The following is a 27,983-nucleotide window of genomic DNA, read 5'->3' as shown; positions in this document are numbered from 1 at the left end:
TTTACATTCAGGGATACCATCAGTTACATGAAGCCATGGGTCATGGGCTGCACATGCTTGGAAGAAACAGCTACAATACACCATGATCAGAAGACTGAACAATGTGAGAAGTTGACCCTACCCTACGAGTGAGGAGATTACAATCCCCTCCTACCTTCCTTCCCTGCTGGGCTCCTCACCTGCCTGCTCCCCAGGTACAGTCCCACTTCTGGCCACTTCTAAGTGGATTGAAATGAAGATTCAAAGAGCAGGTGTTAAAGAGAAGACTCCCACAGCAGGCCCCAACCCTGCAGAGTCAGTCTCTGTCCCATAGGTGGGCGTTTGAATCCCAACACCCTTCTCTGGGGGCGAACAGAGAAGGTGCACTAAGCGATGCCCACGGAGGCTGTGACTGCAGGCAGCATGGTCACCTCTTCAATCTGATACTTTTACAGAATCTGAGCAGTCACTTCCACGTTTTCCCTAGAACCCGCAAGACCAAATGTTTATGCACTTTTGCTAAGAATACCAGAGTGCTGTGCCATCACACTGGTAACACATGTTGCTATGCCAAACAGCAGTGTTACCTTCATCTCCTGGGGACCGTACATGCTGGGTTTCTCTGCTACACCGTTTCCCAGCATTCCAGGGATTTGAGCCTCTCTTAATATTCTGTTTCTCAGCAGACCCGAACACACTGGCTTCTTATCAGTGGCTATGACCTACCACAATCATTGCCATGCAGGCCCGTTGGTGAGGGGCTGTCTCTACCCTATCTCCATCTATTAGCTCGTCATTTTCTATAGGGAGTGCCTCCATTTATTTGGTTTATTTTCATTTATTTATTTGGATCAGCATTTACTTGTGCACACTATTTCTAGGGGTTTTAACATGATACCATTCACACAGTGGATTCTTACTCCAGATCACAACTCTGAAGTTTAAATCCCCGCCTAATCACACAGCATTTCAGCAGCTGACCTATAAGGCCAGTCCAGTAGATGTAAGATTTATCTACCCACTTATGTTCACGAGCTCTATGTCAACTTGACACAAGCTAAAGTCATCTGAGAAGAGGGGACCTCAATTGAGAAAATGCCTCTGTAAGATCAGACTATAGACAATCCTGTGGGACATCTTCTTAGTGATCCATGGGGGAGGGTCCAGCCCATTGTGGGTGGTGCCACCCCTGAGCTGGTGGTTCGGGTTCTATTAAAAAGCAGGCTGAGAAAGTCATGAAGATCAAGCCAGTAAGCAGCACTCCTCCACGGCCTCTACATCAGTTCCTGTCTCCATGTTCCTGCCCTGTTTGAGTTCCTACCTTGGCTTCCTTCAGTGAACTGTGATTCTGGATATGGAAGCCGGATAAGCCCTGTCCTCCCCAAGTAGCTTTTGGTCACGGTGTTTCATCACAGCAATAGTATCCCTAGCTAGGACACCACCCAACCATACACCCATCTGCCTGTCCTTTTATCTCCCTTTTTTGTTTATTTGAAGTCAGGATCTCATGTAACCCAGGCTGACCTTTGTCTATCCATTCACCTATTATTTTAAAAGTTAAATCTTTCATGATTGCTGTGTATATTCATGATGCATGTGTATGGGAACACGTGCCGTAGTGTGTGGAGGTCAGAGGGCAGCTCTGTGGAGTTAGCTCTCTCCTTCCACTTCCATGTGGGTACCAAGAATCAAACTCAGGCCAGGTGGTGGTGCCCACCTTTAATCCCAGAGCTCAGTAGGCAGAGTCAGATGGATCTCTGCCAGTTTGAGGCTGACCTGGTCTACAGAGTGAGTTCCAGGACAGGCATCAAAGCCACAGAGAAACCCTGTCTTGAAAATCCAAAAGAATCAAACTCAAATCACCAGGCTTATACAGAAAGCACCCTTACCCACTAAGCAACATTGCAAGCCCTATTATAGTTTTTAAATCAAGATCTTATATAACCCAGGCTGGCCTTAAACCTGCTACACAACCAAGGATCTTGATTTCCTGGTCCTTCTGTTTCTGCTTCTCTAGGAGAAGATGGCAGGTGTGTGCCACGTGGAGTTGAATCTCGCTCTTAATCAGCACAGGATTCACCCTCCAGGGTCAACAACGTGATGTCATCGCCAACTAGCACACACAAAAAAGGCAGGCCGTCACGCACCATGTGGGCATGTATTAGGGCAGCTCCCAGAGCTGGGGAGCTCTTGGTCATAACCAGAACTGATTACATCAAAACAACTTGCGCTCTTCCCACAGCAGCTCCTTAGAGCTCCGGCCCCATGATGGGTCTAACCCAAGAGCCCTCTGGAAAGCACCGCATAAGGATTCTGGGAAGAACCACCACCCCTAATGCGACGACTACAAGCAGCAATAAACAGCGAGATTAGAGACATAAATGAGGCTTAAAAGATGGAGCTGCTTCAGGTCACACAACCTTAATACGCTGTTGCTGTCCCAGCTCCTAAACCCACTTCGTCTGCAGTTTATTTATGCTGAGTAAGTGATGGGATTTATACTGTCTATGTCAGGGGGAGCAATCTGGGTCCTAATTCAAATTCAAGTCCTTTGCTCCTATGTTCTCCAGGTCACGCCTTGTGGTTCCTATCAGTCAGTCACAAGCATGGTAACCATGGGGACAGTGAGGTGGCTCAGTGTGGAAGAGCACTTGCCACCAAGGCTGAAGACCTGAGTTAGAGTCTTATCCCACATGGCAAAGGAGAGACATGCTTCCCCTCCCCATGCTGTCCTCTGACCTCCATACATGGGCTGTGGCACATGCATGCTCAGCCACAATGGACGTCAAAAGGAAACACTTCATGATGGCCATGGTGACCTTAGTTTGCAGGTGCACAGGGTCTGACTCGTCACACTTGGCGTTGACACATACCTCTGACTCTCACTTCCAATAAACTAGCACGGATCACAGCCCCTGCGCAGGCGAACTACACAGCTATTGCAGGTGAGGTGTTTCCTCCTCCTTTATGACAAATGTGTAAGACAAGACACCATCCTTCAAGACAGCAGGTGCCTGCCAGGCTTCTGGGTTCTGCGGCACTCTCCCGACAGTCTCTGAGTTTCCTGCTGGAAACGCTCACCCAGCAGCGACACACGGAAGCTGGCTTTTATATAACTCGGAGAAACCTGGTCAGTATACCCACAGACAGCCTTGCACTTCCTGTTCACCTACCTTCACCCAAGTGTTTGCGCATGGGAATTGTTATGTGATATGGAAAAACTAAAGATTATGTTTCCTGGTCTGTGAACACAGCCCTTCTGCTCTCCTGGCTAAGACACAAAGGGCAACAGCCCACATTAAATACCAAAGTGTGTTCATGTGTTAAATGCAAAGTGCAGCATGCCGAATGAGTCCTGGGTTCTTGCCCCCCCCCACATACTGCCTCATACACACACACACACATACACACACACACACACTGCCTCATACATACACACACTGCCTCATACACACACTGCCTCATACACACACTGCCTCATACACACACACACACACTGCCTCATATACACGCACACACTGCCTCATACACATACACACACACACACACACACACACACACACACACACACACACGGAGAAGAGGTGGAAAAGAGACACCTTTCCAGGGGGGAAGCTTCGGGCAGAAGCCTGGACGGAGTGATCCAGTGAGCCATGTGGGGTGAATCTGGGGGAAAGCAGATTCAATGACTCTGGGGTGGGGGGATCTCTGGTAACATTGAGGAGCCTCAGGAGGCCAATGACTGGAACCCAGGAAAGAGAGATGTGATGGGGGCATCTAAGAAGTAAGGTGAGAGACGTGGCAGATGGCCCAGTCGTAACGAGCTGTAATCTAGAGATGTGGTTTTAATATAAATAAAACAGACATCCACCTGAGCTCCTAACCACTCTGCGCTTGTCACACACAGCCATCGGCACACCCTCTGTGCCGGCTCTGACGGAGGACACACAGAGGCTGCAGAGGGCAGAGCTTAACACGGGAGAATAGCAGTGGAGGAAATGCTCTCTGTCTTACCCGTGAGGCTGGAGTGTCCTGTGGGGCGTGGACAGTCCAAGGGACCCATTCACGAGTCAGGAGTTTAGAGCCTAACACCCCTAGGGAAGAGAGATGCCCAGTGGGTGGCTACAGAAGAAGTTAGCTCTGCTCTTCTCTGCAAATGTCCTGGGATACTTGGCATTTCAATGTCCTGGAACCTCCACTGAAACTTGGACTTCACCTCCAAATCTTCACGCAATGGGCCCTGCTTAGTTACTGTTCTGTTCCTATGAAGAAACACCGCGACCAAGGCAACTTTTAAAGAAAGCATTTAACTAGGGGCTTGTTTATGGTTTTAGAGGGTTAGTTCATGATTATCACAGCAGGGAGCATGGTGGCAGGCAGCCAGTCATGGTGCTGGAAGAAGGAGCTGAAAGCTTTACATCCTGTTCCTCAGGCAACAGAGACTGGGACTGCAGTGGGCTTTTGAAACCTCAAAATGCACATCCAGAAAAACACCTCCTCCAACAAAGCCACACCTCCTAATCCTTCCCAAACAGTTCCAACAACTGGGGACCAAACATTCAAACATGAGTCTATGACATTCTTATTCGACCACCACAGCCTCTAGGGCCTCTTCACAGGAACTCTAACCCTGCCATAATTGTCTGACCTTGACTGCTTCCCATGGCTCCTTAAGTCTTGCATCTTTCATGCCTTCGAAGCTGGTATCACATGCGCAATGTTACCAAGCTCTGCCACTGGCTTAGGGTAGAGACCATCATCCCACCTCCCACCCCCAACCTCAGCTGCTTCAGCTTCTAGGGAAATGCTTTCTAAGTTGGTCACTTTCAAGGGACAGGGAGCTCCTTCAGCTTAATCTTCCTTCTTTTAAATGAATTGGAAAGTGTTAGGAATTGAAATACATATAATGAGCCACTTATTAAAATGCATTACTAATGGTTGAGGTATTTTACATAACCCAACCCCAGAAGGCTTGACGGGAAACTGAAGAGAAGGAAGTGGAGACAGAGAGCAAAGGCAGACCCTTCACAAAGAAGCTGCCCTTTCCAGTCTGGTAACGTTCAAGGCGAGGACAAAGAGAGCCAGTGGCCAGGGAAGGCTCACTGTGAGGCCATGACCCTGTCAAACATCACGCTTGGAGACTATGGTCTCAGGACAGAGCCAGTTGCCTTAGTAACAGTATCTCTATCCAAGGTGACAAATTACCCTGCTTTTTGACAAATTCAATACAGTCCTTAAACAGTGTCCTGGAAATGATACAAGAATATGTACACAGCAAGTGGCTGGCTGGGAGGGTAGGTCAGTCAGTAGGCTGTCCTAAAACCCACGGCAGAGGAAAATGCCAGTGGCTGGGGCTGGCCATAGGGCAGGTACACAAGAGAGCTAAAATATGCAAAACTTCAATCAGATGCAAAGAAAAGAGAGTAATATGGGTTAGGGATACGGCTGAGTGGGTACAAGCACAAGCTCTTGCAGAGGACTGGAGTTCAGCCCTCACTGTGGCTCACTCACAAGCACTGGTGACTCCAACTCCAGGCTCGCCAGCACCCTCTTCTCGATGCTGTGCATACCCGCACCCACATTCAGACACACAAACACACATACTTAGAAATGATAAACATTAATCACTTTCACAAAGATACTTAAAAATCTCACACCCCTGCCTGAACATTTTTGCAAACTCTATCACATTGCTCTACGCAACTCTTGCTTGACTCCTTTGTGTCCCATATTCATTCTAAAGACTCTGTATTCATTACATTCATATTATATTATTCATTGATTTATGTTTCTGTCTGTCCACTAGACTGCTTGTATCTCATACTGTTTCATTTCCTCTGAGGCCCGAGGCCCGAGACCCTGTGACCCCTTCAGAACAGTATCAACCTTCAATCTTTGCTATCAAAGGAATAATGGAACCTTTCTCCTGGATTCCAGAAATTTATCAATCAAGTGGTACAGATAAAATATCAAGACAGAGCTGGAGACATGGCTCAGCAGTTGAGAGCACGGGATGCTCCTCCAGAGGACCTGGGTGTAGTTCCCAGTACCTACATGGCAGCTCACAGATGTCTGTAACCCCAGTTCTGGGAGATCTGACACCCACTTCTGGTTTCCGTGGGCATAGACATACAGGCAGGCAAAACATTCACGCACTTAAATATAAAAAGTTAAATTAATACACACATACTCATCTGTATTTGTGGATTCCATGCCTCACAGAGATGCTAAAAGTTATCTCAAGAAAGAAAACTAAGACGTGAGTTGCAACAACCACCACTGCTGCAAAGCATTTTCATGGTTGGAGTAGTGTACGCCTGCAATCCCTACCTTGGGAGGGTCAGAAGTCAGGCCAGTGTGGGCGAGATGGGGAAATGGGTGGAAGCATTTGCTGTGAGAACCTGGTGGCTGGAGTTCCACCCCGGGACCCAGACTGGAAAGAGAGAACTGCTCCTGGTTGTCCTCTGACCTCCACACACATGCTGCCGCCACACACACACTCTGTCTTACATGTGCACACACACCAAACACATACTCACAGAGACAATAGATAGAATATTTTAAAAGTTAAAGATTAATGTCAGCTACATAATACCCTGTCTAGATAGATAGATAGATAGATAGATAGATAGATAGATAGAAAAATCTGTACATTAGCAACTACAGTTATTAGAAGAAATCTAATACAAGACAAAACAATTAGTCCTTATAACAAGTAGGAGTGGATATCTGGAAAGTCAAGAGAATATCAAACTATAATAAAATATATATTATTATATGTTTATGTACACACACACACTTAAATAAAAGGGTGTGAGTTCCAAGGAAATGACAGACCCTGCCTCAATAAATAGATAAATAAATAAATAAATAAATAAATAAATAAATAAAGTGGCTAGCATCTGAGAAATGGCTAGTCCTTGGACCTCCATGCACATGTGAACATACGTGCATGCATGCATACCTGTGCACACATGTACCAACACAGGGCACGAACATGTACACACACAACATACATATACACATGCATACATAAAAACAAACATGTGCTGATACAATAAAGAACATGTGAGAAGTTGGTATAGATTCTGCTGTGGTCCCAGGCAGAAGCTGAGTTATAGCCATGATGGGGACCCTCTTAACACTATCCATTGGCCTACCCCTGTTTCTAGTCTCGTGTGCATTTTGTGAACATTAAGAAGCATAATCTGCTGATAGAAATAAGAAATATTTCAGTTGCCTCTCCAGAGGCAATAGCATCCCCCGTTATACTTGAGCAGATGATTGTAACAACTTAGCGCCTGGTGAATCTGCAGGGGAGCTGCAGGGGCCCTCCTTCCACACCTAGACTGGCTCTCAAGGGTCCCCTCCATCAATATATGTCTCAAGCCAGAATTCCAGGCAACTACGAAACCTCACAACTTGTTCTGTCGATTCTTTTTATAGCTCAAAGGACAAGAGCTGTGTGGATACACAGTTTCCGCTGTGATTCATTGACCCCAGTGTTAGCAAACTCCATGTAACACACCCTCACCCTTCTGCGATAATTTCTCTGTTAGTAAAAAATCTACACCTCATCTCCTCAGCTCCTGGGTGTTAAGTGGATGGATGTTTATCCCCAGGTACACTGGAATGATTATACAATAGCCAAAGAGAAAGGAAGAAATTATTTCCCCAATAACATGTCAGAAGGACGATTACTGTGTTAGAAATATGTGCATGAAAATGAGGCAACTTCTATTTGTCTCCCCAAATATCAAGGAGGTATTTTTTTTGCTTACTTTTATGATTCCACCTTCATCTCTACTAATCAACCAGAGTAAGTCACATTCCATGTTTTATATTAGAATCACCACAAACAATGGAGAAGAAATGCAACAGCTGGCCGCGCAGTTCGGTGGTAGAGCTTGCTTAGTACACATACGGCCATGAGTTTGATTCCAAGCCAACAAACAGGAAGAGGAGGAGAAAGGAGGAGGGGGAAGGTTCGGGAAGAAGAAGAGGAAGGAGGAGAATGGAGAAGAGGAGGCAAAAACCAAGTATAGGAGTGCATTTTGGCAGACTCATATTAAGAGCTTATCTGTCGTGGTGGCACACATCTGTGCACCCAACTTTCCTACAGCAAGAAGGGAAACAGATCAGAGAATCACGTAGAAGTCTGCTGGTCAGCCAGCCTGGGGCAGGCAGCATGGCATAAACAAGAGACTCTGGTTCTAAAACAAGATGGGAGGGGGGAAATGTCCTGAAAGTTGCCTTCTGACCTCCACACAAGTGTTGTAGCACAAGCACACGCAAACTCCCTCACATCACACATACAATAATCATCAGATAAATGTTAAAAGACTATATCCACTACATAGCATAATAGAAATAAAAGCAAGGGACTGGAGAGATGGCTCAGTGGTTAGGAGCACCGGCTGCTCTTTCTGAGGACCTGGGCTTGATTCCACCCACAGAGTGGCTCACAATCAGCTGTAATTCCAAGGGATCTGATGCTCTCTTCGGGCTTCCGCAGGCACCAGGCATGTACACAGTGTATAGACATTCATGCAGGCAAAACACCCACAAGCATAAACGGTAATGAAATAAAATGTCAATGGAAACACCTACAGGGAAGAAGGATTCTCAAAAGAAATCACATTGTCCTTTTCACAGGGACATTGTGCTCTGATTTGAAGATCAGTGCTTCTTTGAGTTGATTAGCAGGCCTGATGCCTTCATGCCATAGGTGAGGACAAAGACCACAAGCCTTACAAGTATCACACAGTAACCCACTAGTGCAGAAGACAGACCCCATCCCTCACATAGGTCTCTACCCAGAGTCCTCGGGTACATGTGTTATTTGCTAATTATTTGATACACAGGTAGTATGTGTTTTGTTTTTCATACAATGGCACATGTAATAAAGTATTCCGTGTAAGTCAATGGCTAACACTAGCTCCGGCTTGGAAATTACACATAAAATGATATGGCAAACCAGTCAGTGCTCTACGTATTCTGATCCTAACAAGGCGTCCACACTTTTAATGTTTTGAGATAACCCTGTCGTCTATAAAGTTCATGCACGAGAAACACATAATCAAACTTCCAACACAGATATGAGACAGTTCTGTCAGATGCCTGCCACACAGAAACGAGTCTCCCGTAGTCATTAAAAAGTTAAGACATGGTAGCACACATCTGGTATCCCAGCTCCAGGAGGCAGAGACAGGCAGATCCCAGAGCTTAGCCCAGCCAAATCAGTGAACTCCGGGGCCAGTGGGAGATCTCATATCAATAAAATAAAGTACAGAATAGAGGAAGTCATTCAACATCGATCTCTGGCCCCCATGCTCATGTGCGCACACTCATACCAACACACACACACAACACATACACACACATACATACACAGTCCATTCACACACACACACAGTCCATGCACACACACAACACATACACACACATACATACACAGTCCATTCACACACACACAGTCCATGTACACACACAACACATACACACACATACATACACAGTCCATTCACACACACACACAGTCCATGCACACACACAACACATACACACACATACATACACAGTCCATTCACACACACACACAGTCCAATAGCATTTTAAATCAGTCTATGATTTTGTATTGAAGCCCATTTATAGCCGTCCTTGGCCACCTGTACCGAGACCTTGGGCTGACATTCCTGATAAGGAAGTCAGGTAGGGAGAGACAAGGAGAGACACAGTTTTGTATGTCCAGCCTGAGAAAGAGCTGCAGGCTCCAAGCTGCTGCTCTCTGTCCCCCAAGAACACTTATCCTCAGAATTCTGGGCTGCCATGGATGGACTCTGAAGTCACCACACCGACCGCCTCTCTGGGAGGCTTCAGACTAGGGGAGGCCAGCACCAGCGGTACCTCGCCTCAGAAGTCCCAGTTCCAGAGTGCCGTACATCCTGGAGTAGAGGGAAGGGCTCTGGTCGGGGGAGCAGGGAGAGCGAGCAAGTGCACATTCATCATTTGTAGGCAGGTACGTGTAGTGGCATTTCAATTGTATTTTAACAAAGACTGCCTGAAGATCTGAGAGCAAAACAGTCCCACTGGTCAGCCTTGCAGACCAGATTTTGGTAACACACACCTTTACTCCCAGTAGCCACAATGACATACACCATTAATCTCAGTAGCCACAATGACCCACACACCCAGTGGCCACCCTAGTGACCCTAAAAATCAGGTGGTGCATACCTTTAATCCCAGTGGTGCACACCTGTGATCCCAGCCCTAGAGAGGAATATAAGACAAGGCAAGGCAGGTCTCAGATGCAGACAGTCTCAGTCCGAGATTCCCGGAGGCAAGATCACCATTTCAGACTGAGGTGGAGGTAAGAGCTGGTGGCTGGCTCTTTTGCTTTTTGGATCCTCAGGTTGAACCCCAATTTTTGACCCTGAGTTTTTATTAATCATGCTTCAGGTACACGTATGTGTCACCCATCCCATTTTGAGATAGAGTGTGGAGCTCTCCAACTGGGCTACTATGGATGATCTGTGAACCCTAGTGATCTGCCTTATTTCGCCTCCTTGTTCCTGGGACTACAGTCATGCACGGCTTTCTGTCTTGACACACAAACACACATATATATTTACACACACACACACACACACACACACCATGTGGGTTCTGGGAATTGAACTCAAGTCCTCCTGCTCGTCACTTTACTGTCCTCTCTCTCCAGCGCACAAATCACAAGGCTTTCTTTCCTACAGCATCAGATCTTCCCAGATCTTGAGGGCAGGATCCTCAACCTGTAACACACAGGTGAAAACAAAGATGGCACCCCTTCAAAAGAGAGAACTAGAGAAATACAGCTCAGAGCAAAGGAATGGTTCCAGTTACGGCCAGTTCGCTGACAGACGGCTAGCGACGTTAACCACTGCATTTAATCTGCAATTTCATGATGCCAGGCATCTGATGGGAGGCAGGAAAAGGGAATCGTTAATGCTCCTGTCTGCAGAAGCAAAACAAGAAAAATGAGAAAGAATCTCTAGCATATGCTAAAATACCAGAGGGAGCCACAGGGGGAATGCCCTCCCAGATCTCCGAGAACACAAAACCAGAACACAGCCAGGGAGAGGGGCTCGCAAGCCACAGAGTGAACTTGGCCAGCTTCCCTCCTGGTCCACGCATTGGCATGCAGCCAGTTATCATCTCAAAGGCTCAGAGCATGTGTGGGAAAAATATCAAATCAACCTTCTATATCACAGGCCGTCACAGAAAGCAACCTAGCACTTACCTTCCTAGGAAGCAATGGGGAAAACTCATGAAAGCTTGAACCTTCTGTGAGCAGAGAGAAGCAAGGTTGACAGACACTCAGCAGTGTCCCAACCACAAAGAGGGAGCGCATAAAAAAAAAATCATAGATTCAGTTTGGCCAGCTCACGCTGGGGTCACAAGTCTATAGATGTATGGGCCCTTTCTATCTGGGAAGGTAGAGAAGAGGGTCAGGTGATCATTTCTCCGTCGCTCCATGGATCTGTCAAGTTTATTCCCTAATATCTGATTCCCAAGCTTTAGTTTTTAATAAAACAATAAAAGAAACCACAATATTCAACAGCCTCCATAACAATGGAAACCAATTCCTCAAACCAAATCTCTCTCTCACACACACACAAACCTCAGTTTTGATATTCTGAAAAACCCTAAGAAAACACTCCAACAACCATCAAGCCTTTGCCATCTCTAGGATCCCAGCAGTTTAGGATTAGGTGCTGTGGTGTTTTAAATGAGAATGGCCCCCACAGACTCACATATTTGAAGGACCTTGGTCTTCATTTGGAGTAACTGTTTGGAAAGGATTAGGAGGTGTGGCCATGTAGGAGGAGGTGTGTCACCTGAAGTAGGCTGTAGGTTTCAAAAAGCTCACACCATCCCCAGTTACTGCTTTTGGCTTCATGCTTGCAGATCAAGATATAAGCTCTCAGCTACTATTCCAGCATCATGCCTGCCTGCCACCATAAACCCTGCCTCGGTGTTCATGGACTTACCCTCTGAAACTGTCCATTGGGCTTACCCCCATAAATTCTTCCTTGTATAAGTTACCTTGGTGTGGTGTCTGATCAGAGCAACAGGGAAGGTTCTTAGGTTCTCTGCCCTGTTAGGGACAATCAGCCTCTTTGCCAAGCATTTCCCCACACCTCCTACCTGTGCCCCAAAATACACAGCTCAGAGCTGGAGAGATGGCTCAGCAACGAAGAGTGTTTGCTGCTCTTGCAGAGGAACGGATTCGGTTTCCAGCATCCATACTGGACGGCCCACAACTGCCTGTTAATCACCCAGGGGATTCAACACCTCTGGCCTCCACAGGCACTGCACACACGTGCGCATGCACACATGAGCATAATTTTAAATATAATCAATCTTTAATCCTGCACAGCTCCCATCAATTCAGCCCAGTAGAACATCTCAGAAAAGGTCTCTCTGGGGATCAGCTCTAGTCCAGTGGTCCAGCTGGAGATACAGCCGGGACAGCTGAATCGCTCAGCTGGGAGCAGGCTGGTGAAGACCCTGGGAATAAAACTTGATGAGCCAGCCCTCATCACTCCTTTGCCCCCCCCCCACCCTGTTTCAGTCACCAGTGAGGAGGATGGGGTACACGGAGACCTCAGACGGGATACCAGCGCTCCCAAAGGGCTTCTCAAGATAATCCACAGCAGGTCCCTGACAAACTGGACACCCAGTCGGGACCCATGCATCCTGAAAGGCTAGACTCTTAAAGGATGGACAGACATACTTGAGAGGATATGTGGAGTGGCGAAGGAGGAAGGTAATATTGGTTATCTGTCCTGTGATAAAATGCCGGGCAAAATCAGCTTATGGGTGAGTCCTGGGTTGGGGTTTGAGGGCGCAGTCCATCTCACTAGGAAGGCAGAGCGGCAGGAGCATGAGGCGGCTGGACACACAGTTCACAGTCGGGAAGAGGGACCCTTTCTTAATTTTATTCCACAGGACTGTGCAGCTGACCACCACGGTGGGTCTCCTCACCTCAATAAACCTAATTTAGACATCTTCCACAGACATGCCAGAGCTACACCCCCTTGTTGATCTCCATCCTGTTAAGTTGGCATCCAATCTTAATCCTCTCAAGAGCTCTGCTCCTGGGCCGCTCCTCCCCAACTCTGCCCATCTTGCCTTCGTCTCAAGAGCCGTCTAGAGCATCCTGAGGACTCCTTCATCCTAAAACAGCATTTGACACAACTGGGACCCTCTTCGCCCTGCCCTAAACCAGACACTTCACTCTCCTTCATCCAGGTGAAAAATTGTGGGACACTTTCCTGGACCTGGGAGAGACCTGATGATGTAACTTGCCCAAGGGCTAGAACTAGGTTACCCCCACTCCTATCACACACCGTACTCAGTGGCCTGCTCAAGTGAAGGAATCTACCAAGTCCTCACAGCAAGATGACATGCACCAGGAGTCACATGGGAGAGAGGGACACAAATCGGGAGTCTCAATCAAACTTCTATGGAGCTTGGACAGCCAAGGGACCCACCCGGTGTGTGACACTTGGGGTCTGGCTACTGCCTAGGCTGTGAGATCAAATTCCTTGGGCCACGATCACCCACCTCACACGCGTGTGCCCTTCCAAGTGTTTCTCTTCGACCTCATCAATCTGGTGGTCAACATAAATGCAGACGTTAATGTGAGGTGTTCTGTGGGTGGGACTTAAGTCACATTTCTGACTTAGGTGCCAGAACACCTGAGAAGCAATCTAAGAACGAAAGGTTTGTTTGGGCTCACGGTCCATCACGGTGGGAAATACGGCAGCAGGAGCAGGGACCACAGTTCAAGCACCCTCGGGTAAGCAGAGAACGAACAGGAAACCGCTCAGGCTATATAATCACAGTGCCCTCTGACACACTTTCTCCAGTGAGGCTCCACCTCCTAAAGGTTCCACTACCTTATTAAAATGGTACCATCAGTGCGGGGCCAAGTATGCAAATCCATGATCCCATGGTGTGTGGGTGTGTATAGCTAGTATTTTACTTTCAAACTATAACAGTCTTATATAACTAAATTAAACTCACTTTTCCAGTCTTTCGGGGGGTTTTCTTGGGGGGAGGGAGACAGGGTCTCCCTATGTAGCCCAGGCTGGCCTCAAACGCGGCACCCTCCTGCTTCTGTCTTCTGGATGCTGGGATTACAGATGCGCCACCAGGCTACCTCTCCATGTAACTGGGCCTGAGATGAGCCTCCTATCCCCTGAATTTTCAATCTTATCAGCATTTGACTCAAGACTGCCTCCCACACTGCTCCCGCCTTCCGGGGCTGTGGAGGGGTCGGCCTCAGGTTCTGTTCCTTCTCAGCTCAAATGGAGCAACAGGTGCACTCTCAGGAGGGCTACACAGGCCACCTAGACTCAAGAGTGTGACAGAACGGGCCTTCTTTAACCACTGACCCAGAGGGGTCAGTTCTCTCACAGAGCCGCAACTGCATCCACACTTACAAGCGCGGTGGCTCATCCTGTGGGTAGGACCGCCATTCCTCTTCTCCAGAACCACCAGCTGACCTCTAAGATGTGGCTTCCCCTCCCCCATCTCATGACACTCACCGGGTTTGAAAAGTCTTCTGTTTCCCCGGCTTTTCCGCTGTCCTGTCAGTTCCCATGTGGTGGCCGACACCCTCCCCCGCTCGCCTAGGAATCGAGTCTATTCTGCCTTTTCCCGAATCTCCTCAGTCACACCCTGTGTGGGGGCAGCTTCTCATCTCCCATCTTACACTGAGAGTCCATGTAATTATTTGTATTGTTTTGTTTACATGTGTTGATTTTGTGTGGAGGAGGCAACGCCACAGAACAGTTTCTCTTCTTCTCCAGTCAGCTCTGGGTATCGAACTCGGTCCTCGGGCTTGCTGGCAAGTGCCTTTACCCACTGAGCCATCTCCCTGGCCTATAACTCATTAATGCTAAATCACTACCCAAAATCCATGCTCCAGGGCTGGGGTGGAGTTGGTGGAGTGCAGGTCTACCTCGCCCAAAGTCCCGGTTCCACCTCCAGCACCACATAGATCAGGCATGATGGCACATGCCTTTAATCGGAGGCAGAGGTCAGAAGTTCAAGGTCATCCTCAGCTACGTTGACAAGTTTGAGGCCAGCCTGCATTATATGAGGCCCCCATCTCAAAAACCAAATCTAAAAAAAAATCCAAGTACATGCTACAATTCTTTCTCTTCACTATCCCAAAGGGCATGGAGTTTTAATTCAGAGCATGATTTAAATGAGCCACTCTGCTCACAAAGGGAAGATGCATGTGCTATACTAATTGTGGTTTCCCTGGTGACAGGATGGTCTGAAGTCCCCGCTGTCGGCACAGATCACTACCTGAAGATGAAGCACCTCGTAAAATGTGTTAGCATGATGGTTTACAGTGGCTGCCTCTGCAGCAAAGGCTGCCCGTGAATCAGGGCTTCTCACCAGACATTTACTGCGTCCACACCAACCAGGACCGACTCAAATCATCCGGAAGGAAGAGGACCCTGAGAAAATAGCCATCTGTAAAGATGGCAACTTAATTAAGGGACTGTCCCTGTGAGAGCAAACACGACATGACCATTACACAAAGAAACACGTGTGCTCACAGAACTGGAACCGCATAAACACACATCTCCATATATTATTCCCTGTAAAAGGGTTTATCTGCCCAGGCATCAACAGTTCTCTGCCCAAGGGTGTAGATCTGGAAGCAAAATAAAAAAGAGAGAAAAGTTCAAGAGTACTAGAGAAATAGCTCGTGATTTAAGATCATGGCCTGCTCTTCCAGAGGACCCACACGGCTGCTCACAATTGTCTCTAACTCCAGTTCTGGAGGATTCGATATCTTCTGGCTTCTTTGGATACCCACACATGCGGCATATACTCATACAGACACATACAATACAAAAAATAGAAATCAATCTTTTAAAAGGTTGAGAAAGAAGAGTCATAGTGGCTGACAAAACATGGCTAGGAGCTGCTCAATGAAATCATATACATGTTTCACACCTCCTGATCAACATACAGTAGAGTGGTCTTCCTCAATGTTGCAGGATCCAAAATCTCCCCAGTGAACTCCAAGAATTTTCCTAAGCCTCAAACAACACAACTAAGGAAGATATCTGTGAGTGAGTGATGTGGGACTCCCCACTGTATGCTGTGAATGCCATTGGTTAATAAAGAAGCTATTTGGGTCTATGACAGGGCAGAGTAGAGCTAGGTGGGAAAACTTTTTGAGATACATTAGATTATACTTATAAAACACCTCTAGAGTCATATGCAGAGGTCCACAACATCCCTGTTCCCCTCATCACACATTTGTGTGACTAGATACTCACCAGTGTAACCAGTCAGAGAAGAACCAAGGAATGCCTGATAGCCCTAGCACCATCCCCTGGGTTCTCCTCTCTTGGAGCTGATCGGGTTACCTAGGCAACCCCTCGAAGCCTCTACTTCCCATTGTGAGAGAATTCTAACAGCTACAGAGAGGCATCACAGGCAAATATGATAAACCAGTGTTCCCAGTTACTACACTGTGCCCCAAAGACACCAGAAATAGGGCTCAGCCTTCAACAGAAAGAACAGGAAATTAGATGTGGTAGTACATCCCTCTAATCCTAGTACTAGGGAGGAAAGGGGCAGGAGGATGGCTGTGAGCTTGGGGCCAGCCTAGTTGACTTAAGGGGTGTTCTGCAAGCTATAGCTGTTGGCTATTCACAACTGCTCAAGTGGCAGGGGAGGCTTTCCCTGGAAGCCCAGACACCCCCTTTGTAAGCTTGTATACTCTGTAAACTTTGCAAACCTTCATGCTCCCCCACACACTTTGGCTGCTGTTATTCAAATGCCTGTAGGAAAAACATTTTTTTTTTGGTCACATGAGACTTTTCCTGGAGGTTGAACACCTTACTCAGTGACTCTTCTTAACCCTTACAGTATAAATTGTCTAATGCTCTAAATAAAACTGACTATTGCACGAGACTTCAGTCTGTCACGTTTTTAGGCCCCCCTCTCCCAGGTTCATGCTGCCAACTAGAGCGGTAAAAACTCCCTCAATAAAGTCCGCTTACTTCTCATTTCTCAAACCAGTGTTGAGAACGTGCCCGTTCTTTATGGCAACGTCACATCCTGAATTCCCCAAACATATCTCTCCTAGCACGCTCCCGTGAGGACACTGGGCTCTAACTAACCTCTGGTAACTCAGTTCTTTATATTTTAGATTATAATCGCTTAATCTTTTAAACTACCTCATTATTTTCACCTTCACTATGACATTCCATTAAATATTTATCCCATTGCCTTTGGCTGGGTTATTTTTCTTTTATTCTTCTGATATTCTGGCACATCTGTCTTGCGTATGACAATTTTTTACATTGCTTTGGTGGTTAGAAGTTTATCTTCCCTATACAGCTGGGTTAAAATGCTGCTCCATTTTCTTCTAGTTGCCTCAGAGATAAGCTCAGAGTGGATTTTAAAGCAAAGGACTTTATAGTCGAGAATTAGCGAGGGAGAGGCACTGGAATAGTTTTCAAGGTGGAGCTGATGGCATCAAAGCCAGCAGGTGCTAGAGAATGGCAAGCTCTCTAGTCAGGAGTCACATTGACTACGACTGCCAGGAACTGAGGCTTTCGAAGCTCAGGCTTAAGTCTTCCTTAAATTGACTTTCCGGGTCAGGGGAGCTAGCTCAGTGCTTAGAGTGGCTAGGAGTGGCTCAGGTCCTCTGTTTTTCAAGCACAACCCCTGTAACTTGAGATTCAGATCGGGCTCCCCCTTCTGGCCTCTTCTGGCACTGTACTCCCATACACAACTCCCCTCCCCTAGCAGACACAAACACATACATAATTAAAATAAAATTCTTATTTCCTAAATTGATTTTTTTGGGGGGGAAACAAGATCATCCATGTGCAAAAGCAATGATCCTAAACCTGCATCACAGAAGCCAAACAGGAATGGCAATGAGACTATTCCACCTGAAATTTAAATTGTGTTCTATTTATTACCTATTTATTCATACATTTGATCTTCTGAGACAAACTCTCGCTATGTTACTCAAGCCAGATTGGAATGCACCATCTTCCTGCTTGACCCTCTCAAGTTTAAGAATTATGGGCATGTGCCACCAAGCCAAGTACTGCCTCTCCTGTCCCACCCCACTTCAAGGTTACAGTCTCAAAGAACTTGTAAAATACTCTGCAGCACCTTGGAGCAGCATACTGTTCTATCTGGAATAAATTTGGAGGTTTCCACTCTTTTCTGGGACAGTATATTGAAAAGATGGACAGACTGACACTATCCACTATTTCAACCAATGCAATAATACAATTAAGCTAACAGCCGCTTTTGCCTCCATATCAGGATATCTGTTTCACAGTGAGCATGCTCTCTGAAAAATTAAGGTAAAACTCAAGGGGACAGAAAGTTCACTCCATAGTTAAGGGCACCTATTGCTCTGGTAGAGGACCCAGATACAATTCCCATCACCCACACAGCAGCTCACAATGGTCTGTAATTTACTTCCAGGGGATGCGATGCCCTCTTCTGGCCTCCATGGGCACTGCATACATGGTGGACATACATGCATGTAAGCAAAACATATCTAAAAATATTTTAAAATAAAATTCCAACTCTGTACTTTTCTTTTTTGAACAGTATGGGAATAGATGCAAAATAAAACCCATTTTTTAAAGAAGAAAGTCTTTCCTACAAATATACAAATCCAATACAAAAGATTCTTAACCAGAATCAGACTGAGGCGGTCTGAGATCAGAACACTGCTAGCCTCTGACATTTAAAAAGCAAAACACAGGCCAGGCAGTGGTGGCGCAAACCTTTAGTCCCAGCACTGAGGAGGCAGAGGCAGGCCAGTCTTTGTGAGTTCAAGGCCAAGACTGGTCTACAAAGCGAGTTCCAGAATAGTAAAAAACAAATAAAAAACCTGTTACACAGAGAAACCCTGTCTCAAAAAAAAAAAAAAAAAAAAAAAAAAAAAAAAAAAAAAAAAAACAAACAAAAATAAAATCTCTAAGTCCCAAGGCAGGTAGAAAGCAAACCATCTTCAAGGCCCATTCTTCCACAGGACAAAGCAAAGACTCGGCAGCCATAGCAAGAGGACAGCAAGCTGGCCTGGGCCAGAGTGAGCTACAGGTCACTAATTCCCAGCACCTACTCCACCCACTCTAACACAGCCCATTGTCCTGGAGGTTGGAAAAGGTGACAGGAGCACCAAGGATCTCATGGCTTCCTATTGGTATCCCACGAGAAGATACGGAACAAATGTTGGGGGTGAGGATGTAGTTCAGGTGATGGCGTGCTTGACTTGCATACAGGCAGCCTGGGTTCAATCTCCAGCACGACACAAAATGCAGTAACCCCAGCACTTCAAGGCAGAGGCAGGAAGGTTAGGTCAGAGTTCAAGGTCATCCTCAGTTAATATGATAAGTTTGAGGCTGGCCCCGACTTTAGCCCTGTCTCAGAAACAAAACCCAGCAAGTCTCATGTCCCTTTCATTACACAGCTTCCACGTGAACCTCATGGCTGGCAACACTGGCTTATTGTTTATTCCCCTCTAACTGCAGAGAGTTAGGCTCAGAGCCACTAACATGAGTGGGGAGGTAGGAACTTCCAAAGGAGAATGAAGTCAGCATCAGGACCAGCGCTTCTGAGCATCAACCGTTTGCTGTGATGCTTTGAGACTCACATGCACACCTCATCTTAGCTCTGAGCAGACTTTAATCAAGGATGCTCCACCTCAATCCACTCTCCTATGGGCTTGCCCGCTCTGCTTTGTGAGCTAGGATAGGGGTTCCCTAATGTCTCGCTTAGCCTCCACAACAGGAATAACCGTAACTATGTTCTCATACCAGAAAGAACAGCTGCAGGCATGTGGCTGCAAGACTGCTTCTGCTCTATACAGGGTCAGAAAGAAGAGGAGTCACCAGGGTCACAGCCCCCCGACTCCCAGGGGCCGTGGAGCCTGGTAAGATCAAGGCGTACCTCTCTGACTTCGTGAAGTTGGCCGGAATACTGACTCTTGGCTCTTCGGGCAGCTGCAGGCGACTTGTGATGCGTGACTGAGACAACACCGGGGACCCCCGCACTGAGGTGTCTCTGGCTACAGGGAGACGCAGAATTGGGCGTTCCATGGGGGAGCAAAGTGAGACTTCGGCTTCGGGAGCTTGGAGTAGTCTAGAACAAGCAACAGGTGTCAAAACTCAACAACTGGCCCGCAGAATGTGACTGTTGCTTTCTTCACGTGGGAGCTCTCGAATTTCCCCCTGACCTGTTTAGAAGGATGAAGGCACGGGGGAGATCTAACTGCACCATGTTAGTCCACACCTTTCTTTGATCCCAGCACTCAGGAGGCGGAGGCAGAGGCAGGTAGGTCTCTGTGAGTTCCAGGCCAGCCAGGGCTACTTAGTGATAATCTGTCCCATCAAAAATAAATGAACGATACTGCACACGAATTATCCTTTCCATCTCTGTTGTCTCCTGTCCCTCTCTTTGGCCATGAAGAGCCACCTCCCCAGTGCAATGGGCTCATGGTCTCTGCCTGTACACCCATTCCTTCCTCTCCATGGGAGCCCTTCCCCACCAGGATGACACAACCCCATCAACCCTTCACACTAAACCTAAGGTTGTGCCCTCTGGGAAGCGCCTCCCTGGCTCTCCCAGGCTCTCTGCTGACTGTACTTGGTGTCAGCCTCCTTGGCTCAGGGTTCTTGCACCCTTGTTGATGTATCCCCAAGTCTGGCAAACACTGACTGTTGACTTTGTTAAGTGCTCGATAAACGTTGCCTCTGTGAAACTAAGTTCTCATGTGTCAGCCAAGTGCTTAATTCCACCCGATAGTAGCGTGGAATTAAACTACTAATTGGTGGTAAAGATCGTGCTTCAGGTTCAATGTAGATGAACTTGGCAGTCATCTGGAGAAAAAAAAATCTGGGATTTATCCCTCAGAGACTCCAAGTGGGTCAAAGAGGTTTAGAAGGAAGAAGAAAGAAAAAAAAAAAGCACAGAGAGAAGGATAAGTAGGTGAGGCCTAACACTTCGGAATCTGAATGCTGTGAAAGAATGAATACCTTGGTATTTAGCTACCTAAAAAGTAAAAACTTCAAGGACACAAACCAACCACAATCACTACCTATAAAGTCAAGTGAAAAAAAAAATAGAAAAAAATAAAACTATATTTCCATTAAATAAGACAAGATACAAAGAAGCAAGTTCACAAAACAGAAAAAAATGACCTTTAAATTGTACCAGACTGTACCAAAAGAAAAAAAAATACCTCACTGTACTCACAAAAAAAAAATGGTAAACCCAAAATTAAATTTAAACAGCGTGTTTCACCCATCGTATTAGCAAACATTCAAATCTTCGCACACACAGTCATCAACAGGGCCTGAGGGTGTATTAAGAAGGGAGACTAGCCTCCCCAAGGAGCAGATTAGCTCCCAGCATCCTCTCTGAGCTGCCGCAACCCCGGGAACCTGTCCTCCAGGCAGACCTGCATGCAGGGGAATGCCACGTGTCCCCACTACCGACTGCAGCAGTACATGTCATGGGGAAGGCTGTTAGCAGCCTCTCTGGCTGTCATGTGAGGCAGGTTACAGAATGAAATACTACTGAGCTGTAGGAGGATATTGAAAAGGACCGCTAGCCTCTCGCCACCGACCTCAAAAAAAATCTCTAAGTTGTATTGTGAGAAGCGAGATGCAGTGCCATTGTGTGGCAAGCCAAGATCTGCGTAAAAATCTGGGAATCACTTTCACCATTATTGAAAAGCATTCCCTTTAAAACCCAGGGCGGGGGGGGGGGGGGAAATAAAGAGACACACATACTAGTCAAGGGGAGGCTTATTTGTTGAGAGCCAGACACGATGGGGAGCGCAAAGGAGGCAGGAGACGCCTTACTATTCCGCCTTTTTTATTTCACTTCGATCTGTGGGAAGGTATCGCCTGTTCACAAATTTTTAATTCACCGAGACATTTACATCCTCATTGCCACCTGTGCAGCATTTAGCCTGAGAAAAAGCAGACAGATGACAAGCTAGATTCTGTGGCACAATTGTCAAATAAATACTTAGGAATACCTACCTACTACACCTGCTATGTGCTTAGTAGTGTCCCTACTGGGAAATCTCAAAGAGAGACACAAGGTTGATTGTGCTATAAGACACACAGACAGATGTGGAGAGATTTATCAGTGATGAAAAACCCTTGCTGCTCTTCCAGACGACCCAAGTTGGGTTCCTAGCACCCACTTACAACTGCCTGTATGTAACTCCAGCTCCAGGGGATCCAACCCCTTCTTCTGGCCTCCATGAACATCTGCACACACTTGTAGCATTTATTCATACAGACACATGCACATACACATATGTAAAAACAAATCTTAATGAAAAACATATAGATAGCAACAGTCACTATTACACACTTTAAACATAAGGCAGCTGTGGGGTCAGGCTGGGTGTGCGGCTTGGTTGGCAGAGCTCTTGCCTAGTGTGCACAAACCCCTTTGATCCCTAGCACCATGTAACCCAGGTGCTGTGGTGGTGCCCACCTCTAATGCCAGGACCTAGACAATACAAGCAGAAGATCAGGGTCATCCTCGCCGACATAGAAAGTTCAAGTCCTGCCTGAGTTACAAAGGACACTGTCTCAATAAAAGAAATAAGAAAAGAAATAGATGCCAGTTTGAAAATATAGCTAGAAAATGTCAAAGAAGTAAAGACAAGTTGATCTTACCACAAAAAGATGTCCCGAGGCCGTGGCCATAGCTAAGTGGGTAAGAAAGCTTGCTGTGCCAGCATGAGGACCCAAGTTCAGCTCCCTAGCACACGCGTGAGCACACACACACACACACACACACACGAGAGCCGGGTGCAGCAGTTGGTGCCTGTGGCTCCAGCACTGCACAGTGAAGAGATGAGGACTGCTAAGGCTTGCTGGCCAGTCACCCCAAAACAAGCAAGTTCCAGGTTCAGTGGGAGACCCAGCCTGAAGGGATTAAGTCTGAGTGATAAAACAGGAACCCCATGTACCTCTCTGTCCTCTGCAGGTACACACAGGTACACACACAGGTACACTGACACGCAGGTGCGCACACACACAGATGCACTCATACATGGGTGCACTCACACGCAGGTGCATTCATACAGGTGCACGCACACAGGCGCGTGCACACACACTCGCACAGGTACACTCACACACAGATGCATTCTTACACAGGTGCACATGCACACAGGTGCACACACAGGTGCACACACACACACACACACACAGGGGAACACATCACAGCATGACCCCATCTGGACATCTCCCACGTTAGACCTCAGACCTAGGAAGCAGACACCTTGTAAATAAACAAGAGAATGATAGGTGGGATGACAGCCAGGGTAGAAATCAGAATTCTGAGCTACTCTGAAATGCTGAAGGAGTTCGGGCAGGCTCTCTGGGTCTGGTACACACCTAACCAGGAAAGATGAGAGCTGGGAGCCTGTGTATGGCTTTGAAATTGCTTTGCGTGCAGGCAACTGGGGAAATGGAGCCTAGGAAACATCAGTTCTTTCCACCTTTTCATTTGGAGTGTGGAGGAGGAAAGAGGAGAGTTCCCTAACCCTGCGGCAACAGTAACTTTGCCTAAGTATTAAAAGTTTAAAGAAAGTCACTCCCGATTGTTTGGAAGGCTCATTCTAGCCAAACAAAAGGCAGATTTTCCCCTGGGCTTTAAAGACAGGCAGACAAGTTTTATTTCTCCAGGTCTACCTCCTCCAGCCATGTGACCTTGGGTGAGTTATTTAAACATTTTCATTAAGTATCAATTTCCTGATCTTTAAAAGAGGAATAATAATATTGACCCTTAAAAGTGTCCACAAAGCACTTAGCATAGACTCAGCCTAACAGCCCAGGTTCATTTCTTCCCATGATTTAAACCTTGATCAGTGAAGGGAGTATCGATCTTTTAAAATATTACAAAGTTGCTTAGTGCAAAATCACAGCAGCCACTAACTTTCTTATTTTCCGTAAGATAAGAGAGATGGTGAAGGCCAAATACTGTTTAATATTTATATGGCCAGTAACGAGACAGCAGAAATATAGAATGCCCATATGCAAATGAAACACTCACACATATACCCCTAATTTTGTTTGAGATATGGCCTCACGTACCCCAGGCTGGTCTCAAACTTGCTATGTAGCTAAATATTAGCTTGAATTTCTGATCCTCCCCGCCCCCCTCAGTTCTGGAATCACAGGCTGCGTCTCCACACCCGGATGACCTTGTCCTGGGCTTGGTCAGAGCTTCAGTCAGCTAGGCAAGCACTCTACCAACTGAGCCACAGCCCCAACCCCATGCTGATAAATTTCGAGAAGAAAGAAGAACCCAGCAAAAAAGCAAAGAGTCCATCACTTGGGAGGCTCAAGAATTCAAGGCCAGAAGAGATGTTGGCTTGGTGGTTAAGAGCACTTGCTGCTCTTGTAGAGGAGCTGGGTTCAGTTTTCAACACCTATATGGTGGCTCCCAATTGTAACTTCAGTTCCATGGGATCCAATGCCCTCTTCTGGTCTCCATGGGAACCAGGTGCACACATGATACACATATATCCAAGCATAAATATGTGTGTATACATGCATATGTACATATATATACACACATACATATATACACATAAAATAATGTTTACAAATTCAAAGCCAGTTCATAATGCCATAATGAGCCACAGGAGACATTATCTTCTATCCCAATCTTTTCACTTGAAAAAAAAAATTAGAAAGGCAGACAGCTACATGGTTCATGACACCCGTGCCTACAGCAGCAGCAGCATAACTACATAATCGGCAGCCATAAGGCCAAATCCTTCCGCTCTGGATGGCTAATTCCAAAATCATTACTTAGTTAGCGACTGCCATTTAAATCCACAGGTGGTAAATCTGAAGCAGAAACGAAGAAACCACCAAAAACAAACACCTTCTACTTTTTTCTACTTTTTGCATTAACTGTGGGATTCTTGTGGTTGCATTCACACTTCCCTCCTCTCGGGGTACATGTAAGGGAATTCTCACGGGATAAATCTCATGGGTAAACAGAGGGGGAAGTGTGTGGCAGGGGAGCTAACAAATTACAGCCACTACAAACGAACAAGCCTTCAGTCTGCAAATGTCATAAACATGGGCCTCTCTGCTACTAATTTAAAATCAAATATTAACAGCCTGGGGAACAACATAGCAGCGTTTTGTTCCAAATATTTACTTCAACTGGGGCGACTAGAAATGCCAAGCAAGCCATCTGCAAGCTTCTGAGTCAAGAATGATGGCTCCCCAGAAAAATCACCCCCAGCATCCTGCCACCAGAGGTTCGGCAGGCTCCCTGCATCCCTTCCTCAGGAAAAAAGTGCCTGCCTGATGCCAGGTGATGACATCAAAGATGGCAGGGCCAGGTGAGGGGGAAGGGCTGAGGGGTGGTTACGAGCTGCCTAGGCCTCTGACACACAGTCACACACACAGCTGGGTCTCGTCTACATCCTCGCTGACTCCTAATCGCTTGAGTGGCAAAAGGAATGTCCTCAAGCACTTGCTCGCTCTCTCCCCCACATACCCACTAGCAGAACTGGCATGGAGGGATGGTCTGATGGGAAGGGGAAAGCAATCGGTGCCACGTTAATATAAGAAGTATCTAACCTCAGGGATGGAAGCGCCCTGTGGTGGGAATGTTGACTGTCAACTTGGCAGGAACTAGAACCCGCTAGAAGACAAATCTCTCAGCATGTCTGCAAGGGAGGTCCTAGATTAAGGTAGGAAGAGCCACCCCAAGGGTGGGAAGCGCCATCCCACAGACTAGAGACTGAACGAGAGGAGAAAGTGGGCTGAGGCCGGCACCCATCTCTCTGCTTCCTGACTGCGGGTGATGGCTGCTTCCCACCACCATGGACCACACAGACCCTCAGACTATGAGCCAGAAGAACGCTTTCTTTCTTAGGCTGCCTCTGTCACAGCAGTGAGAGACGTAACCAATTATCCCATTTGGGAAAGCCGAGATCCACAGCACTGGGTCATATCCAGATGCTGCTCAGAGATACTGTCTAGAAAGTCAGCTCACACCATGAAAGGAGGGAAGCAGGGAGGAGCGCACATTCCCAGGCGATGGCTAGCTCAGACAAACCCAGGCTCGGTCCCTTGCAAGCTGAGCATCCTAAGAAAGGAGCCTGGATGTTTTTATTTCTAACAGCCCTGCCTCCTCAGTGGACAGCTGGAGAAGGAAAGGAGAAAATGTGTACTGTGTGATGTCAATCGACACGTGAAGACCCCATCCTTAGTGATACAGTCAGGCTTCCAGGTACCACTAACTATGGACTGTCCTATTCTGTGGGACACACGGAGGGGCAGTGAGATGACTAGGAAACGTGATAACAGAGTATCTTAATAGTCGGGAGGATTCCAGAAGGGAGGCTTCTCTCAGGAGGAGTGTAAATTAGTGTAATCACTGTGGAGTCAGTGCTGAGGCCCCTTGAAAAACACTGATGACAACCTATGCTGGAGAGGATGTGGGGTAAAGAGAACACTCCTGCATTGCTGGTGGGAGTGAAAGCTGGTACAGCCACTTTGGTTTCAGTATGGCAATTTCTCAGAAAATTGGGAAACAACCTACTTCAAGACCCAGCAATATCGCTTTTGGGTATATACCCAAAGGATGCTCAATCGTACCACAAGGACATGTGCTCAACTATGTTCACAGCAGCATTGTTTGTCATAGCCAGAACCTGGAAACAAGCTAAATGCCCTTTGACCTAAGAATAGGTAAGGAAAATGTACATTTACACAAAGGAGTACTACACATAAGACAAAAAAGGACATCTTGAATTTTGTGGGCAAATAGATGGATCTAGAAAACATCATATTGAGGGAGGTAACCCAGACCCAGAAAGATAAATAACGTATGTACTCACTCATAAGTGACCTTTAGACACAAAGCAAAAAAATTAAATTAATTTTTTTTAAAAAGCCAGCCTATAATTAACAATCACAGAGAACCTAGACAACAAAGAGGACCCTAAGAGAGACATACATGAATCTAATGTACATGGGAAGTAGAAAAAGCAAGATCTCCTGAGTATTGGAACCATGGGGACCATGGGAGAGGGTAGAAGGGGAGGGGAGATGAAGGGAGGGGGGCAGAGAAAAATACATAGCTCAATAAAAACAATTTTTTAAAAAAGGAATAAAATTGTCACTTTCAAGAAAATGAATTGCCGTGTCAAGTGAGATGTGGCTGAGTTGGACAAATATCAGAGGGCTTTATCTCATATAGGAAGCCTGTTGAGAGGGAGTGGGGGAGTGGGGACTTAAAGAGGGGATTATTGAAGAAGAGAAAGGGAACCAGCAGATGGTAAAAAGGGGGAGAGGAGGTAATAGAGGGGTTAATATAGTCAATGTATATTATGGACATGCATAGAAATGCCATAATGAAATCCTTGCTTGGTACAATATACACTTCTAAAAGCATTTTTAAAGTTGTAGAGCTAATGAGCCCACAATGTGGCCGGACAGGTGATGAATTTAGAAAAGCCAAGAGCAGCCTTCTGTGCCTGGAATGGCCAAGCAGAAAACAGTACAGAGTGTGGTGTCATCTGCAGCCGCAGAATGAACCAGGGTATATGGGCATTCTCCCAAGACCTACAGGAAGAAAAACATCATTTCCATTCAGGAAAATCAGTCAAGAACCAAGAGCATAGACTTGCATGTGCCAGGTGATTGGCAGGACAGTCTTGTGTAAGGTTGGCAGTCCGTCCTCCCCACACCATCTACCCCTCCCCCGCATCGTTCCATGGTTAGTCTAATGAAAATTCTACCGGGACGTCTTCATTTAGCAATTCAGTGAGCTTGCTTTATGAACAAAAGAACCAACACACACACATACACACACAAACAGAGAGAGAGAGAGAGAGAGAGAGAGAGAGAGAGAGAGAGAGAGAGAGAGAGAGAGAGAGAGAGAGAGAGAGA

The 27,983-nt window shown here is 46.6% G+C and overlaps 1 protein-coding gene across 2 annotated transcripts in view; it reads right to left on the bottom strand.

Annotated features, from left to right (window-relative positions):
* Positions 1–27,983, bottom strand: part of Osbpl10 (oxysterol binding protein like 10) — a 229,427-nt gene that overhangs the window by 92,684 nt on the left and 108,760 nt on the right. Inside the window, exon 4 of one of the 2 annotated variants that reach the window (XM_050126557.1) lies at positions 19,984–20,175. The exons of the other annotated variant lie outside the window; for it this stretch is intronic. Within the exon in view, the coding sequence (XP_049982514.1) occupies positions 19,984–20,175 (192 nt within the window). The remainder of the gene's footprint in view (positions 1–19,983; positions 20,176–27,983) is intronic. 2 annotated transcript variants of the gene reach the window in all.

This window comes from Alexandromys fortis, unplaced genomic scaffold (assembly GCF_014885135.2).
Source record: "Alexandromys fortis isolate MF-2015 unplaced genomic scaffold, M_Fortis_MF-2015_v1.1 scaffold_269, whole genome shotgun sequence".
Lineage (NCBI taxonomy): Eukaryota > Metazoa > Chordata > Mammalia > Rodentia > Cricetidae > Alexandromys > Alexandromys fortis.
This window is presented reverse-complemented; position numbering and strand designations above follow the sequence as displayed.